This window comes from Triturus cristatus, chromosome 8, assembly GCF_964204655.1.
Source record: "Triturus cristatus chromosome 8, aTriCri1.1, whole genome shotgun sequence".
Classification (NCBI taxonomy): domain Eukaryota; kingdom Metazoa; phylum Chordata; class Amphibia; order Caudata; family Salamandridae; genus Triturus; species Triturus cristatus.
The window spans coordinates 20,527,666-20,547,320 of record NC_140591.1 but is presented as its reverse complement, the minus strand read 5'-3'; the positions used below and the strand labels follow the sequence as shown (position 1 = coordinate 20,547,320).

The 19,655-nt window shown below is 48.9% G+C and overlaps 1 protein-coding gene across 1 annotated transcript in view; it reads right to left on the bottom strand.

Moving 5' to 3' along the window:
- The window catches only part of PDE9A (phosphodiesterase 9A), a 427,071-nt gene extending 407,778 nt beyond the window's left edge, over window positions 1–19,293 (bottom strand). The window contains exon 1 of the mRNA XM_085623687.1: window positions 18,600–19,293. Coding sequence (XP_085479813.1) covers window positions 18,600–19,293 — 694 coding nt within the window. The remainder of the gene's footprint in view (window positions 1–18,599) is intronic.
- Between the last annotated feature and the right edge of the window lie 362 nt (window positions 19,294–19,655).

Sequence of the window (19,655 nt, the reverse complement as noted above, 5' to 3'; positions counted from 1 at the left end):
CACAAAAGTGGGATCTACAGGGATCTGTGCAGATCCAATGTAGGAGAGTAGGATCTGCTTCACATGGGTACCCCCACTTTTTGCTGGTGTTTTACTGTTTTTCGACCTTAGTCTGGCTGTGGCCCTGCTAATCACGACCCCAGCCTAGCTGCTTCCTCTCTAAAATGGTTTGCATGTACATTAGGTACATATCTAATTGGATTCTGGAGTGCCTTATAAGCCCCTAGTATATGGTATACTATGTACCTAGGGCATAGGTACCTCAGAGGCCTACCAGGGGCTGAAGCGTGTATTATGCCACCCCTGGGAAGCACTCCAAAATGACACCACAGGTCTGCTACTGCAGCCTGGGTAAGGGTGTGCTTGCACCCCTTACAGTGGTATAGGCTACCTATATCCACCTATATATACAGACACGTATAAACCTATAAGTCACTCCTATGGCAGGCCTTGACAATCCTGAAGGCAGAGTGCTTGGTTTTGTGTGAGAGGGTGCCCAAGTATGAGCTGAGCCTCTCTGCAGCTTTCGGAAATACTTCCTTATGGCTGTTCTGTGATACAGCCATACCATATACTCTTAAGTGCATTATAATCTCGCGGTAAATGCTAACTTTGGAATGGCTGCATCAAAACATGTCGTGTTTGGTGTCAAACGCTTTGGAATACTACCCCCCCCCCGCCAGTTCTGGTGGGGGGGGGGGGGTAGCATTCCACCCTTCTAGAGGGAGAGAAATGTTCACACTGGTCTAACCCGGTAGGACTTTCCTGAGCCCTGGCATCACAAAATGGATGCCTCTGCCACAGACACGGGTCTGGCCTCCTGCTGCTGACTGAAACTCCGGCAGGGGAGGCCTGGACAATAGGTTTCCTGTCAAGGGGAGGTGTAACCACCTGCCGAGACAGGCAGATGTGTATTCGGGCTGGGTGGGAGGTCTCTCTGGTGCTTTGAAGTCCTGCACTGGGGGCACACTTTGTGTCCCTGTGCATACTCCAGTTCGAAACCGGTTGCAGGGGCTACCTTCCCCTGCTCTGGTGTGAAACTGGACAAAGGAAATGGGTGTAACCACCCCTCTTTCCAAACCCTCCCATAGGAGGGTCCCTAGAGTATGTCCAACCCCCAAACTTAGTACAAGTATGGGAACCCAGTCCTTGTGACTTTAGATTACCCTGGATGAAACTCTGCAACATATGTCCTGGACCTTCGACTTTCTATTCTGACTAGAAAACTGAAGAAATCTCCCTTGGGGTCAAGGAGTGACACCCTTGCTTGGCAGGCACCAAAGAAGCAACTGACCAGTCTGCAATTCCCAGAGGTGGATTTCCTGACTTCACCGAGGCTACCTTGAGTCCACAGCAAAGCAGAGGCCCGTGGCTATCGTGGGTGACGTGGAACCGTGACCCCTGGACACCGTGAACGTTTGCAGCAACACTATCTTCCTGGTCCTCCTCAAAGTTGTGCTTTGGGCTCCGAGTAGCCCCAGCCTTGAGCACCTCCTGCACCGAAGATTGCTGGCCTCCACTCCACGAGTGACCCGTGGGCCAGTTTCAAGTGTGACATCTCAAGGCTCCTTCGCGATCACTAGCCCGTTGGCTAGCAGGTCCCCACAAAGGCAACTCCTCTTCTAATTGAGTTTTCCTGGTTGCTCCAGACGTGCCCTGACTTAACCATGCTGGGTGAGTCCCTCAGATCTTGCTGGTCTACACCGCAGTCCTTTCTCTGAATTCCAGTGACTTGCCGTTGCCAAGGCTTGTTGGGTCCATTCTGGTCGCAGACACCGCAGCACTCGACAGACTCCGTGGGACAGCTCGAATCCGACTCGTGGACTACGTCGACGCCTCCTGGACCTCGCGGCTGAAGAGTCAAGACACCCATCAACTCACCTGAAGCACCTGATATCTGTGGGCATTGGTCCATCCTGCCCTTGGTCACTGGCTAGTGACCCAGACTCTGTCTTCTCTGCTTTCAGGTTCCTTACATCCTAGATCCAGGCTTGGATCTCTTCGGACACTTCTCCTCTTCACGGCAGCAGCAGTTCTTCGCGAGCTTCCATTGAAATCGACGACGCACCCAGACACCAAAAGACACCTATGCACCCGGCTTCCCGGGGTGAGGTAACTCGAGTACTCCGGTGCTCCCGTGGGTGCTAGCCCTAGAACTTTTTAAGTCCAAAAGGGTTTGGTCCTGACTAGATTCTAAGTGTCCCTAATCTTTAAATGTCCAACCGCGACATTGCCCATAGAAGCTAACGGAACCCGTGGTTGTGTTTACACACTGCATACAGTCCACGTGGGTCCCCTGTGTCACTACCTTGGGTGGTTCCTTGGGGTCCCAGCGATTCTACAGGCTCTAGGCCTTCTGTCTAGTTCAGTCGTGGTTCTTATACCACTTTTTTGGTATATGGTTTGGTACGCCCCTAGGGCCCAAACGTGTCTTTGTGCTTTTACTGACGATTGCTCACTTGTAACTTAAGTACTTTGAACTCCAGTCTCATAAAGAGACTAGAGGGGTGTGTTTGATCTTAAATACATATATTTTAAATATATACCTGGTGTGGTTGTCCTTTCATTTGATCATTCAAGAGGTTATAGACTGGTAAAACAAGCTGCTTTACATTCCTTCAAGACTTAGCCTGAAGGCTGCTCTCCATAGCTACCACTAGGATAGCTTTCAATAAAGGTTGTATTTAACCAATCACCATAAGGGGTTGTTTGGACTGATACAAGGTGCCCACTAGAACTAGTGGACAGCATATATCAGGCCAACTTCTCACATTGGTGTGCAGCGGGTGGGATTCCAGCTTGCTATTGTTTTACCAGATAATCTCAATTGAATTGATCAACTGAAAGCCACTAAAGGTACCTGAGGTACATATAATATCAAGTTTAACTACAGTAAGTTCTACTGAACTTAGAGTTGTGTGTCAAGGGGTAGCACACCCTTTCTACAACTCAAGAGAGTTTAGCAGGCCACACTAGTGTAGGTAGTGCAATACACCACACCACATTAGTAATGTCTAACCAGCCAGCAACCAGTGGGTCCCTACCAGGAACCAGTGAGCTCCTTCCCTATAAATATGAGGATCTCTCCTTTGCTCAGCTTAGGGCCTTATGTACCATTAGGAAGCTGAAGACAGTCAAAGCCCATCCACCCAGCATCTCAGAAAAATACTTAAGCTGGTGTTGCAGGGATTCTGCTTATGCACAGAACTATGCGCAGGAACCCAGGACCTCAGAGAATTGTGGTGTACCAAAAACTCCCCTCAGAACCCAGAACCCCTTATCCGACTAGCTTAGTGTCCCATTCGTTATCCGAGATCTAGCTTGGCGTTCCCAATGTATAGACAACCCAGAACAAGCCACTTAGAATATTCTCAGGAATTGTGGGAATCAGAAATACCTTTTCGTTATTATTCTCATATCAGTCCACAACAGAATAAACAGAGACACGGTTAAAGTTTAAAGAATTTATTTTATAAACCTCGTGTCCTAAGATGCAGTACTTTGGCTAACATAAGCAGACAAATGGTTAAGATCAGAACCATCAGCATTGTTACAATACCATAGAAAATGAAAGGAGCAATCATAATAAAATGACAGTGGAAATCAGCCACCCTCCTTTCGCTAGTAAACTAATAGTATTATTATTAGACTAATAGAAGGTCTCCAGGCTTGAATGGGGAACCCCATACCGTAAAGATCAGCTTAGTGGAATCACATCACAGGATCAGCTAGGCTCTCTCCTGGGAACACTCTTCTGCCGACTGACTCTAAAACATGCTGCACTGCAATATTAAAAAGCACTCGTCTTTCAGGTATCTGCAGCGGCATGCATGTTATGGCTAAATAGTGGTACGATCAACCTGAACACAAAAACATGCACCGTCTAGTGACCCAGACTGGTTCGTTACACAATGTACAGACCAAGGTCGCTGCTCACTGTTAAGGATGTTAAAACAACAGACAGTTCTCATGTGAAGCAAAGTCGAGTAAGCATTTCTCAATTAATAACATGTGACAACAGTGTTGCGTGCAAAAGCAGCAAAAGCGGCAAGGATGGCTTTCTAACATCTAACGCGGTGATGCCAACTTAGCATTGTACATAGGGAGATAGGTATCATCACTACACCCCCCCATGATTGGACCACTAACCACTAGGGGCGCACTTTCAAGAACGCAGAGTTCAAGTCTGATAGAACGGAACCAAGGGCATGAACTGGAAGTCCATATAAGGTAAGTGAAAAAGTTCGAAGAAAAAAGAAAAATGAAAATCATGTTATAGGGAAAAAACCTCACAAACGGGAAAAAAATTTAACATCAATGGATGCACCATGAAAGGAAGAGGGCAAAAAGTCAATCCATCAAGGTGTAGGCACAATAAATTGCAACAGCTTCCAAGAGGAAATCATTGGAACGTTCCGCAAAATTATCCGCCATCCAGTCACTACACTGGATTATATCACAGGGCCTAGTGGGCCTGATGGGATAGACAGTGTGGGTGGGGCAGCAGGTGAAGGTGGGCCTAGGGGTAGCAATTCCCCTGACCCTACCTCTAATGCTGACCAGACTGGTGACAATGACCAGACTCTGGTGAACACAGATCTCCTGGATGAGGATGAAGAGGATGACAATAATGCTCCTTCCTTTATTCCTTCAGGTAGACCTGAAAACAGGGCTAGAAGGGATAGATCTCTCTCAAGGGGATCTGTCCAGTCTACCTCATCTATCGGGACCTCTGTCTCTTCTCACAGAGGGAGGGAAACCTCCCAGGAGAGGAGAGACTGCTGAAGTATGAGCAAGACAAGTTAAACCTCAGAAAGCAGCAGATGGCCTTAGGTAGGGAAGCCCTAGAGCTCTACAGAGCTAGTAAAAAGGAGGGACTAGACTCCCTTGGTGGCAGCAATTTTCATAGAGATAGGGAGAGGGCTTATGACCATAGAAACCTAAGTAAGATTGTCCCTCCCTACCAGAGTGGGGATGACATACACAAATGGATAACTGCCTTGGAGAGGGCCTGAAAAGTACAGAAGGTCCCTCAAGGTCAGTGGGCAGCAATCTTATGGCTCGCCTTTGCAGACCAAGGTAGAGACAAGCTCCTCACTGTAAGAGAAGAGGATGCTGATGATTACAAGGTCTTGAAAAGTGCACTAATAGATGGGTTTGGCCTAACCACTGAACAATACAGGTTAAAGCTCAGAGATACCCAAAAAGCACAAAATCAAGACTGGGTTGACTTTGTTGACTGTGCTGCTAAGGCTCTGGAAGGTTGGTTACTGGGCAGTAAAGTGTGTGACTTCATAGGATTGTACAATCTGATGATGAATGAGCTTATTCTTAATAACTGTCAAAATCAGCTGTTGCACCAGTACCTGGTAGACTCTGATCTGACCTCTCCCCAAGAATTGGGAAAGAAGGCAGACAAATGGGTCAGAACCAGGGTGAGGCAGAAGGTACAGCACCAAGGTGGTGACCCAAAGAAGCAGGAGTCTAAGAACTCTGACAAGGGTGTGTACAAGGGTAAAGACCAGAAGTCTTCTCAAGGGCCCCAAAAATCTTCTTCTAATGGGGAGCCACAGTCAAGTAAGGGTAAAGGCCAAAAGAAACCTTGGTGCAAAATCTGTAAGCAGAAGACTCACTGGACCAGTGACTGCACCAAGGCCAAAGAAAATACTCCAGCCCCCACCAATGCCCCTAAGGCACCTGCTCCCCCTAGTGCAGTTACAATTGTTGGTGGGAGTACACAGAATAAGGGTGCAGTAGGGTTGACCCTGGGTTCTGAGATGGACTCTGGCCTAGTCAGAGTTCCAACTCAGGCTGTGCTTGTCTGTGATGGGGGAATGGATATGTCCCCCTTTGTGAGTCCCAGTAACCTGGGAAAATACAGACAGCAGCCTTTGATAAATGGAGTAGAAGCTTGGACATTCAGTGACACAGGAGCAAGTGTCACCACGGTGACAAAAGATCTTGTGGATCCTGACCAGATTATACTTGGTGAAATGTACCAAGTGACCAATGCTAGCAATGTCAGAACAGACCATTCTCTGGCAGTTGTTAACTTCTCCTGGGGAGGGGTAACTGCCCTTAAGAAGGTTGTGGTATGTGCAGACCTACCAGTACAGTGCTTGCTTGGTAATGATCTAGAGACTTCATCTTGGGCTGAAGTGGAGCTCAGGACACATGCAGAAAAGTTAGGGATCCCTGCACATGTCTTTGCTGTGACCAGGTCACAGGCTAAAATGTCTAAAACTGGACAGGCCCTAGATTCTGGAATAACGGACCAGGAGCTTCACAAGAGGAGGAGCAGTAGGGTTAAGGCAGAGCCTTCCTACCTGACTCAGAATGCTGATCAGTCTCCTCAGGGAGATGATCTTGAACCTGAAGAAGGAACTGTCCCAGAGGAGCTTGAACCTGATCAGGTTGAGTTCTTGGGGACAGGGGGCCCTTCCAGTTCAGATCTGAGCCAGGAGCAGAAAACCTGCCCCTCTCTTGAACTCCTCAGACAGCAAGCTGCTGATGAGGCTGCTGGGAATGCTAGTGGCACCCATAAAGTTTATTGGGATGATGGACTCCTATACTCAGAGAGTAGAGACCCCAAGCCTGGTGCATCCAGGAGGTTGGTTATACCTCTGAAGTTTAGGGGCTTCCTATTGGCACTAGCCAATGAAAAAGGCAAACAAAAACCTTGAGGTTAGCCAGGAACTGCAAAAAGCCTGGCATGACCAAAAGGCTGTACTGACTGTTTACTAGCCAGGACAGAAAGTGTGGGTGTTGGAGCCTGTGGCCCACGCAGCTCTCCAGGACAAGTGGAGTGGACCCCACACTATTGTTGAACAGAAAGGGGAGGTTACCTACCTGGTAGACCTTGGAACCCCTAGGGAATCCCCATAGGGTACTTCATGTCAACAGACTGAAACCATATATTGACAGGGCCAACATGGGCTTGGTCATGGCTACTGATGAAGGTCAGCAGGAAGAGAGTGACCCACTCCCTGACCTGCTTTCTCAGAACCCGGATGATGGGTCAGTTGGTGGCGTAGCCTTGGCAGGCAGCCTCACTGTCCAACAGCAAACCGACTGCAGAAACCTTCTCAGCCAGTTTAGACATATGTTTTCTCTGGCTCCAAGTCAGACCACCTGGTGCACTCATGAAGTGGACACTGGGGACAGTCTACCTGTGAAGAATAAGATCTACAGGCAACCTGTCCATGTCAGGGACTGTATAAGGACAGCATTCCAAAATATGTTGGATCTGGGTTTGATTGAACCCTCAGTTAGCCCTTGGGCTAGTCCAGTAGTCCTGGTACCTAAGCCTCACACCAGTGGTGTGAAAAGAGAGATGAGTTTTTGTGTAGAGTACAGGGGTCTCAATGCAGTCACTAGGACTGATGCCCATCCCATTCCCAGGGCAGATGAGCTAATAGATACTTTGGCCTTAGCCAAGTTTCTAAGCACATTTGACCTAACAGCTGGCTACTGGCAGATCAGACTATGATGCAAAGCCAAAGACAGCATTTTCTACCCTTAGTGGGCACTATCAATTTGTGGTAATGCCCTTTGGTTTGAAGAATGCACCTGCCACTTTCCAAAGGTTGGTGAATACAGTTCTCACAGGTCTGGAAGTCTTTAGTGCAGCATATCTAGATGATATTGATGTCTTTAGCTCCACCTGGGAGGATCACCTGGTCCACCTGAGGAATGTTTTGGAGGCCTTGCAAAAAGCAGGCCTCACTATCAAGGCTACTAAGTACCAGATAGGGCGGAGTCAGGTTGTGTACCTGGGCCACCTTGTAGGTGGAGGCCAGGTTCAACCATTGCAGATCAAAATCCAGACCATAATGGTTGCTTCAACTACCCAGACTCAGGTGAGAGCCTTCTTAGGCCTGACTGGGTACTATAGGAGATTTGTCAAATGGTATGGATCAATAGTGACACCCTTGAATAACTTAACTTCTAAAAAGATGCCCAAAAAGGTTCAGTGGACAGCTAGCTGTCAAAAGGCATTTGATGACCTGAAGCAGGCCATGTGCACTGCTCCCATTTTGCAGAGTCCTGACTACTCCAAGAAGTTCATTGTCCAAACAGATGCATCTGAATTGGGGGTAGGGGCTGTACTGTCACAATTGAATGATGAAGGTCAGGATCAGCCAGTACCTTTCATAAGCAGAAGGCTGACCCCTAGAGAAAAACGTTGGTCAGCCATTGAGCGGGAGGCCTTTGCTGTGGTTTGGGCTCTGAAGAAGTTGAGGCCATACTTGTTGGGTACTCACTTCATTGTTCAGACAGACCATAAGCCCCTCTTATGGCTAAAACAAATGAATGGTGAAAACCCCAAACTGCTTAGGTGGTCCATTTCCCTACAGGGGATGGACTTTACAGTGGAACATAGACCTGGGAGTAACCTTGCCAATGCAGATGGACTCTCTAGGTATTTCCACTTAAAACATGAAGACTCAACTGGTCAAGGATAGTTTAATGTCCCTGTGGTTGGGGGGGGGGGGGTTGTGTAGGAGAGTAGGATCTGCTTCACATGGGTACCCCCACTTTTTGCTGGTGTTTCACTGCTTTTCGATCTTAGTCTGGCTGTGGCCCTGCTAATCAGGACCACAGCCTAGCTGCTTCCTCTCTAAAATGGTTTGCATGTACATTAGGTACATATCTAATTGGATTCCGGAGAGCCTTATAAGCTTCTAGTATATGGTATACTATGTAAATAGGGCATAGGTACCTCAGAGGCCTACCAGGGGCTGAAGCATGTATTATGCCACCCCTGGGAAGCACTCCAAAATGGCACCACAGGTCTGCTACTGCAGCCTGGGTAAGTGTGTGCTTGCACCCCTTACAGTGGTATAGGCTACCTATATCCACCTATATATACAGACACATATATACCTATAAGTCACTCCTATGCCGGCCTTGACAATCCTGAAGGCAGAGTGCTTGGTTTTGTGTGAGAGGGTGCCCAAGCCTGAGCTGAGCCCCTCTGCAGCGTTCAGAAATACTTCCTTATGGCTGTTCTGTGATACAGTCATACCATATACTCTTAAGTGCATTATAACCTCGCGGTAAATGCTAACTTTGGAATGGCTGCATCAAAACATGTCGTGTTTGGTGTCAAACGCTTTGGAATACTACCCCCCCCCCCCCGCCAGTTTTGGCGGCGGGGGTAGCATTCCACCCTTCTAGAGGGTGAGACATGTTCACACTGGTCTAACCCGGTAGGACTTTCCTGAGCCCTGGCATCACAAAATGGATGCCTCTGCCACAGACACGGGTCTGGCCTCCTGCTGCTGACCGAAACTCCGGTATGGGAGGCCTGGACAGTAGGTTTCCTGTGGAAGGGAGGTTTAACCACCTCCCCAGACAGGCAGATGTGTATTGGGGCTGGGCGGGAGCACTCTCTGGTGCTTTGAAGTCCTGCACTGGGGACACACTTGGTGTCCCTGTGCATAGTCCAGATCAAACCGGTTGCAGGGGCTTCCTGCCCCTGCTCTAGCGTGAAACTGGACAAAGGAAATGGGTGTAACCACCCCTCTTTCCAAATCCTTCCATAGGTGGGTCCCTAGAGTATGTCCAACCCTCAAACTTAGTATAAGTATGGGAACCCAGTCCTTGTGACTTTAGATTACCCTGGACGAAACTCTGCAACATATATCCTGGACCTTCGACTTTCTATCCTGACTGGAAGACTGAAGAAATCTATCTTGGGGTCAAGGACTGACTCCCCTGCTTGGCAGGCACAAAAGAAGCAACTGACCGGTCTGCAATTCTGAAGCTCCCGCCGGACGCCGAAGTCTCTGCATCCCTAGAGGTGGATTTCCAGACTTCTCCAAGGCTATCCTGAGTCCACAGCAAAGCTGAGGCGCGTGGCTATCGTGGGTGACATGGAACCGTGATCCCTGGACACCGTGATCTTTTGCAGCAGCACTATCTTCCTGGTCTTCCTCGAAGTTATGCTTTGGGCTCCCAGTAGCCCCAGCCTTGAGCACCTCCTGCACCGAAGATTGCTGGCCTCCACTCCACGAGTGACCCGTGGGCCAGTTTCAAGTGCGACCGCTCGAGGCTCCTTCGCGATCACTAGCCCGTTGGATAGCAGGTCCCCACGAAGGCAACTCCTCTTCTAATTGGGCTTTCCTGGTTGCTCCCGACGTGCCCTGACTTACCCTCGCTGGGTGAGTCCCTCAGGCCTTGCTGGTCTGCACCGCAGTTCTTTCTCTAAATTCCAGTGACTTGCCGTTGCCAAGGCTTGTTGGGTCCATTCTGGTCGCTGACAACGCAGCACTCGACAGACTTTGTCGGACAGCTCGAATCCAGCTCGTGGACTTCGTCGACGCCTCCTGGACCTCGCGGCTGAAGAGTCAAGACACCCATCAACTCACCTGAAGCACCCGACATCTGTGGGCATTGGTCCATCCTGCCCTCGGTCACTGGCTATTGAGCCAGACTCTGTCCCCTCTTCTTTCTGGTTCCTTCCTTCCTAGATCCAGGCTTGGATCTCTTCACGGCAGCAGCAGTTCTTTGCAGGCTTCCATTGCAATCAATGACGCGACCCGACACCAAAACACACCTATGCACCCTGCTTCCCTGGGTGAGGTAACTCGAGTACTCCGGTACTCCCGTGGGTGCTAGCCCTAGAACTTCTTAAGTCCAAAAGGGTTTGGTCCTGACTTGATTCTAAGTGTCCCTAATCTTTAAATTTCCAACCGCGACATTGCCCATAGAAGGTAACGGGAACCCGCGGTTGTGTTCTCACACTGGATACAGTCCCTGTGGGTCCCCTGTGTCACTACCTTGGGTGGTTCCTTGGGGTCCCAGCGATTCTACAGGCTCTAGGCCTTGTGTCTATTCTTATACTACTTTTTTGGTATATGGTTTGGTACGCCCCTAGGTCCCAAATGTGTATTTGTGCTATTACTGATGATTGCTCACTTGTAACTTAAGGACTCTATTGCTGCCTACCTGCTGGGTCTCTGTGGATTTGTTCTCCGCTGCTGCCTGTGTGCTGTCCCTGAAAGCCCCACATCTCGCTTAGCGGCTGCCTCTGTGGAGTTTGGACGGAGGAGGGGTTGGGCCACTGGAGACTGCTGTGGGGTGTGCGGTTGTTGCAGCAGGGCTGCGAGCGTTGTGACCAGGGACTCCATCTCCCAGGAGTCCCTGCTAGCCCGTCACGAAACACCTGGGCCACTCTCCCTGCTTGACCCGCACTCCAGCCATTACCTCCCCCTACTTTAACAGGCCATCCTCCCCGCTGCGCGGGACCGTCTGTGGCCGTCCGTGGTCGGGCGAGGTTGGGTTGGGCCACCTCCCTTGGTCTGTTTTTCTTTGTTGTTTACTTTATATAAGGGAGGTTTGGTGGATCTTTGTTGGTCTTAAATTCAATATAGTTAAACTTTTTTTTTTTTTTCTTTTTTTCCTTTTTTCTTCTCCCAGTCGGTTAGAATCATGCCTCTACGTTCAGGGAAGGAGCGAAATGTTCAACTGCAGACTTCGAGTGGGGCGGTAACTGGTCCCTTGGATGCATTTTTAATAAAAGCAACAGGAATTCTAGAGAAGGAGATAGCCTTTGCTGAGAAACGACTTTCTATCGATCTTATTACAGGGAAACGCTCTTCCTTAGGCCCTATTGCCTCAGCGGCTAGCCCCCAAATATCTCCTATGAGATCTAATGCTCCCTTGGTCACAGTTTCGGTGAATGTTCACCCTGAGGTTGAGGGCTTGTCATTAAATTCCTTCAATAGTGATTTAAATGCTAGAGACTCTGCTGATGATAGGGGTGGGGGAAGTGTGTTATTGGTGAGCCCACCGCTATTGGACTCATCCTCCAATTGGGAATCTCTGAGGAATTTGCCCCATAAGAGGAAGAGAAGCAAGGGCCGCCAGAGGGGTGGAGTTCCAAAAATTCCTAAAACAAATAGTACATCACAGCCATCTGTTATCCCCGAAATCATCACTGGTCCCCAGTCTACATCGGCCATTAATACTTCACTGCCGCCCTCCCATGATTTACCCAGGATCTTAGATTTCTGCTTTGGAAGCAATAGTAATGTCGATGGCCTTTTGGGTAAAATGGAAGTATTATTAAAAACCCTTATGCTTCCCCTACTAGAAAGAACTAGACTGATGAATTCTAAATTAGATGCACTTGAGAATGTTGTTAATACTAACTCTGGAATGTTAAATAAGTTAGTAAATGCTCAGGTTGCATCGTCTACTTCCACTCCCTCTAGTATTCTTAAACCACAGGGACCTGTTGTTACTGTTAAACGGCCCCATTTAGTCTCTGCCATACCAACTAATACCCGGTCTGCCATTAACAATGCAGGTTCCACGGCCCTTAGGGGTGGGAGTTTAAATAATGAAACTATGCCCAAACCGGTTACCACTGCCCAGGCTACGAATCAAATGAAGGCCAGTTCTAAACCCACACCTTTGCCCCAGCCAAGTACCTCTAAGTCTACCGATGTTACTTTGGCTCAGGATTCTGTGAGGGGCGGTCATAAACCAACTACACAGTCTAAACCAAGTATTGGTGCATCGGGGAGTGTTATAAAAAATTCTTCCACCCACCCGCAGAATGTTACCAAGCTGGCTCCCCTCAGTACTGACTTACCCCTAGAAGCTACCCCCTACACTATCATTCTAACAGGTGTAGCTCCAGTTTTGGGGAGTCTACCGGAGTCCCACGGGGATCTCAAAAATAAAGTTGTTTATTGGTTAAACAAAAATAGACCCCTTCCACCCTCCTCTGCCACAAAGATCCTGAGTGTGAGAAGAGTAAACTGGGTGGGTCATTGTCCGAAGGACCTGGAGGGGGATTGTGTTATCATAAACTTCAAGGATCCATGGGTGGTGGATTTCATACGCAGGGAAGCTAGGTTTGGGAGATTGGGAGACGTGCAGTCACTGGGCCTTAGCTATTTTTACCCCAAAAGACATGGTGTGCCCCACAATAACCCTTTAATATCTCAAAGAGCTGCCGGGAGATTACCAGTAGACGGGGTTCTATTTTCTCCTTTTTTCCCTCAACTGTGTAATCGTTTCGAACCCTTATCTGGTTTGGAGGGCATCGATTGACTTAATCCCGTATCTGGTGGAGGGAGTCACCCTAGCAATCATGTAAAGGGGGTAGTTGGTGTATACAGTATGGTTTGTCCAACTAGCCAGGAGGGTGGACCCTCCGAGAAGGGGCTGGGGATGGCTATTGCGAGTGATGTAGATGGCAACATGATGGGTGGCTCCTATTCCTCCGATGGTGGGATGATAGGAGTAGAGCCGAGTGCCCTGAATCTAGTAGTTCCTGCTAGCCAGGATACGGTACTTAAAATGGCCTCATGGAATATTGCTGGGCCGAAGGGGCGGATTGGTTCAGAGGACTGGGCAGATTTTATCGATACCTTTGATATTTTGGCTTCTCAAGAGAGTTGGGCCCCTGATCCAATATTTAGGGCATGCTTTCTAAATTTTTATAAACCAGCCATACAGGGTACAAGAGGCCGAGCGTCAGGGGGCCTGGTAATCTGAGTCAGGCAATCTATCAGTTATAGCCCGACAGAAATTTTAGTGAATAACCCGGATATTTTGGGGATTAGGTTATGTAGGGAGAACCATCAGGCCATTATTGTTATTAATGTTTATGCCCGAGGACGATCAGGTGGGCGTTCACCGCAAATCATAGAGGAGTTGGACTCGTACCTTGAACTGCTTGGGAGAGACAAAATAATTCTTATAGCCGGGGATCTAAACTGCACCTTTGAACCCTTATTATGCGAGGATGCGAGTCTGGGATCTGATGAGGATGCAGTGTGGAACATCCCGTCGTCGTCTCTGAATAATATCAAAAAGGGTTCAGAGGCAGCATTGCACTGGTCAGGATTGTGCCTGGAGTGGGGCTTGAGAGCAGCAAATGGTCGTACCCCCTCGGATAAGGCTGGCCTCCCGACTTTTGATAATGGGGTTAGCAAAAGTCGAATTGATTATATCTTGGTTAAAATGGAGTATTGGTCCCTCTTGGAGGACATGGAAGTCGTGGTTTGTCCGGAGAGCGACCATAATCCATTGTTTCTAAGGCTTAAGCTTCCAGGTGGCCCCGAAAGGTCCCCTGTAGCCCAGTGTATTACTGCAGAGGCCATTTTGACCAATGATAGGAGGCTTAAATGGTGTAGGGTTGTGGCGGACCCTGCCCTGTTAGATGGCATTTCGCTGGAAGTTACATCTACTGCCATATCGAATTTATCCCCCAACCTGGAGGCATCAAATCAGATTTGTAACCTTCACGAACAGTGCTTTACTAAGCTTAAGGCCCTCTTAACTCTTCCTATAAAGCAAGGAAAAGCGAAAGCTATAGGTTGCCGCAAAAATTGGTATAATAAAAAATGTAGGGAAGCACATGATGGGTTAATAAAAGCTATTAAATCTAGGGTTACTTGTGATATTAAATTAGCTCGCGAAATGTACAAGAAGGCCCAGTGGGAGGCAAAGAGGGAGTGGGATGAGAACCATTGGACCAACCTCTATGAGGCTTGTTTATCCTCAAATCAGGTTAAGTTCTGGGAAGTAGTGAAATGGGGTAGGAACCCCGATTCTCAAACCCCAATAAATTATGTCCCTTTGGAAGCATGGGTGGATTTTTTTTCAACCCAGTTTAAGGATTCTGATCTAGAATCTCATAATGTCCCAGGGAACAGGATATCTCCGCCCACCTCCCCTGGTAATTCATTAGTGTTTACGAATGCTGATACGGAGTCAGCCCTACGTTTGGTCCAAGCAGGGAAAGCTCCCGGGATGGACTGCATCCCGGCAGACCTTTTTAAAACAGATCCCCAACTCTGGATTCCCTACATAACTCAGATTACAAATGCCATTGCGAGGGGGGCTAGGATACCAGAGTCTTGGAAAGGGGCGGAAATTCTTCCCATTTTTAAAAAGGGGGACCGTTCGGTCCCGGGGAATTATCGCCCTATTAGCCTTATCGACTCTTTGCAGAAAATTGTTGCTAGAATGGTCCTTGCTAGAGTTCAAGGGTGGATGGAGATGGAGAACATTCTCTCCCCATTACAGGCTGGCTTCAGATCAGGCACTAGCACCATCGACCAGGTTTTCAGATTTACTCTGATTTACTGGAAGGTGGTGCTGTTGGGCGGAGGGTCCATCTATGCCGCCTTTGTGGACCTTTTTTTTTTTTTTTATATTGACATATTAATACCAATAAACCGACATACAATGCCAACATATTGTCAACTTACAGACTGTGGCGCAACAACATTCTTCATCCATTATGAACAATACAGTCTTGTGGCTGTGGATCTCAGTAAGTACAGTTCAAGCGTACAGTTATATTTAGTCAATCGGGTAAGCTTGTAAGTACTGCACCAAGTAGTGCCAGTAGTCTCTGGGCCGAGATCCCATCGGCAGCTCCTCCTCATAGGTTTGTAACGTTTCTTTACAATACGTCAGGTCCTGTATCCATTGCCGAATCCGGGGTGCCCTTCTACCGCCCCAGCACAGCGATACCCTCCTCTTGGCCAATAGCAACGCCACCACACAGAATTTTCGCTTGGTCGCCCTTATCCCAGGGAGCAGCCCCAGCAGACACGTTTTAATGTCACATGCAATTGCCGCACCCACCATTTTCCCCACCATCTGTGTCACCTCCACCCAGTACCCAGCCACCTCGCTGCTATACCATGCCAAATGTGCGAAATCTGCGCCTTCCATCCCACAGCGACAACATCTAGAGTCTGCACGCAGACCATATTTATGAAGTTTTTCTGGGGTGTAATATGTGCGGTGAAGATATTTGTAATGAATCATACGCAGGCCCCCATTAGGTGTCAGCATACTAGTGAGGGAGCAAGCTGTAGTCCATTCCTCCTCCGTCAGTGGCTCTTCCAAGTCACTGCTCCAATTACCCATTGCATTATATGTATTGCCCGCTATGTCCTCTTGTAGTGAGGTATATAGTCTCGAAACCAGGCGCGCGGCCGTGGCATTTGTTATCAGTAGTTGCAGTGTAGCCATCACCGGTGGCTCCGCAGGGTGTGTCGGGTATAACGCCCTCAGCGCTCCCTGTAGTCGGTGATATGTGAATTGGAATAGCAGCGTTTGATTACTTATAAATGTCAGTTCTGCAAGTGGTCTGAAAGCCCCATCTTGGTAAAGATCACCCATTGCGACAAATCCCACCTGCCGAAGCAGTCCCATTCCCACCTCCTCCTGGGTCACCGATAGCTCCGGGTGATAGTGTATCGGCAGTGCCGGTGCATACAGTGGCAATTTACCCGCCTTCCTGCCCATAATCTTCCAAGCTTTGTTGGTTGTGTCTACAGTATTGATATCGCGATTGTGCAGTGGGGGTCTCTGGTGGGTTAGAATAGCCTCCAGGGGAATTGGGTGCGCATCTCCCTCTTCTATCGCTGCATGCGTCAAATATGGAATCAGGTGATACCAAACATGAGCATGCTGAGCCTGCGCACACAAGTAATAAAGGAAGAAGTCAGGGACCTTAAACCCCCCCCCTGGCGTATGGCAGTGTGAGAGCACGCATTCTGATCCTTGCCCGTCTACCCGCCCATTTTGTATTTAAAGCTCCCTGAGCTATGGGTTGGCGAGCCCGGATCCCGCACCCGCGCGCCGTGAGAGGTACTATACCTGATAATTTTTGGTAGTCTACAGCACCCCGCATACGTACCTGCTCCCTGCTGACGAGAGGCAATTACCTCGAAACACGTGTCCAGGGATGGCATTTTAAACTTTTTACTCGTGGCATAGGTGTACCCGCCGCTGTCACTACATTCTCCAGAATCCTATGGGGCTATTTGCTAGTATGACGAGCGGTGTGCGACCCACTTCGCATTTTGTATTTAAAGCTCCCTGAGCTATGGGTTGACGAGCCCGGATCCCGCACCCGCGCGCCGTGAGAGGTACTATACCTGATAATTTTTGGCAGTCTACAGCACCCCGCATACGTACCTGCTCCCTGCTGACGAGAGGCAATTACCTCGAAACACGTGTCCAGGGATGGCATTTTAAACTTTTTACTCGTGGCATAGGTGTACCCGCCGCTGTCACTACATTCTCCAGAATCCTATGGGGCTATTTGCTAGTATGACGAGCGGTGTGCGACCCACTTCGCATTTTGTATTTAAAGCTCCCTGAGCTATGGGTTGACGAGCCCGGATCCCGCACCCGCGCGCCGTGAGCGGTACTATACCTGATAATTTTTGGCAGTCTACAGCACCCCGCATACGTACCTGCTCCCTGCTGACGAGAGGCAATTTCCTCGAAACACGTGTCCAGGGATGGCATTTTAAACTTTTTACTCGTGGCATAGGTGTACCCGCCGCTGTCACTACATTCTCCAGAATCCTATGGGGCTATTTGCTAGTATGACGAGCGGTGTGCGACCCACTTCGCATTTTGTATTTAAAGCTCCCTGAGCTATGGGTTGACGAGCCCGGATCCCGCACCCGCGCGCCGTGAGAGGTACTATACCTGATAATTTTTGGCAGTCTACAGCACCCCGCATACATACCTGCTCCCTGCTGACGAGAGGCAATTACCTCGAAACACGTGTCCAGGGATGGCATTTTAAACTTTTTACTCGTGGCATAGGTGTACCCGCCGCTGTCACTACATTCTCCAGAATCCTATGGGGCTATTTGCTAGTATGACGAGCGGTGTGTGACCCACTTCGCATTTTGTATTTAAAGCTCCCTGAGCTATGGGTTGACGAGCCCGGATCCCGCACCCGCGCACCGTGAGAGGTACTATACCTGATAATTTTTGTCAGTCTACAGCACCCCGCATACGTACCTGCTCCCTGCTGACGAGAGGCAATTACCTCGAAACACGTGTCCAGGGATGGCATTTTAAACTTTTTACTCGTGGCATAGGTGTACCCGCCGCTGTCACTACATTCTCCAGAATCCTATGGGGCTATTTGCTAGTATGTCGAGCGGTGTGCGACCCACTTCGCATTTTACCCGCCCATATTAGTCGGAGAGCTAGGGTGGAAATCCTACGGAACACCTCTAGTGGGGGCTGAATCGGAATTTTGTTAAATAAATACAATAACTTCGGCAGGATGACCATCTTCACCACAGCTAGACGGTCCGCCAAGGACAAAGGCAACTGAATCCATCGCTCTACCTTGTCCTCTAGTGTCCCAATTGTCCTTCCGTAGTTCGTGCGAACTACAACTTCCGGATCCCGATGATACCAGATACCTAAGTATCGAACCAGGTCTGATTGCCACTCCAAGGGGTAGTCCAAAGTGCAAGGGCTCATGGTGTCCGTGAGCGGCACGATCAAGGACTTAGACCAGTTTATTTTTAGGCCCGAATGCTGTCCGAATCGGATATACTCCCTTAGCAAAGGGTTCAAGTTAAGCTCAGGGTCGCGTACATAGAGTAACATGTCGTCAGCATACAATGATATGTGCAGTGGTCTTTGTGGGAACTGCAGCGCCGAATAGTGATGTTTTTGCCTGATTTTACAGGCTAAGGGTTCCAATGCTAACGCAAACAGCAGAGGCGGTAACGGGCATCCCTGCCTCGTCCCCCGTGCTATGCGTATTGGGTCAGAGATGTAATTGTTGACCCTAATACAGGCAGTGGGTGCCGTGTACAGTAATTGTATCACCTGCAGGAAAATCTGTGGGAATCCCATGCGTTGCAGTATCGTTTGCAAATAGGGCCATTCAATGGAATCGAAGGCCTTTGCTGCATCAAGTAGCACCGCGGCCGCCTTGGTAGTGGGAGTCGAATAGTGCGACAGCGCGAATAGCGTCCTGGTGTTATGAACTGTGGACCTAGATGGGATAAACCCCGATTGGTCCGGCAACACCAGTTTGGTCATTAGTGGCTGTAACCTCATGGCCAGAAGCTTAGCTAGTATTTTATTATCAACGTTTATTAAGGATAATGGCCGATATGAGTCACAGCATTCCGGGTCTTTGTCCAGTTTTAATAGGGTCATGATCATGGCTTCTCGTAATGACGGCGGTAGCCGCTGTCGTTCATGGGCCTCACCGTACATATCCACCAAATGTGGTACCAATTGGTCCACGAATGTCTTATAGAACTCACAGGTGAATCCATCCGGGCCAGGCGCTTTTCCGTTAGGGAGAGATTTAATGACCTCAGTCACCTCCTCCTCAGTTATAGGTGCGGACAGGTATTCTCTCTGTGCATCCGATAGCCACGCAATCGCGACATCCGCCAGATATTCCATTATCTCTTCCGGCGTTGCCGTAGACTGTGAGGCATAGAGAGCTTCATAGGTCTTCATGAATTCCGCCATGATGCTAGGCATGTCAGATCGCAGTTCGCCCTTGCCATCTCTTACCGCCCTGACTATCTGTGGCCGCCGGCCTGAACATATTTTCGCTGCCAGACTTTTACTCGGTCTGCCACTTTCACCATAGCGCCACGCCTCTTGTCGCCTGCCAAGATATTTTAGTTCATCATCTGCATAAGTTTGATATTCCGTGAGGACAGTTCAAATTTCACCCAGAAGTCTCAAGTCGCGCGTACGTTCATATTCATGTTCTAGGTCCCTTAGTTTACCCTCACGTATAGTAAGCTGCCTTCGGATATCCTTAAGGATGCCAGCAGTCGTACCGATGCAAACGTCCCGAACAGTCGCCTTAAACGCCTCCCACA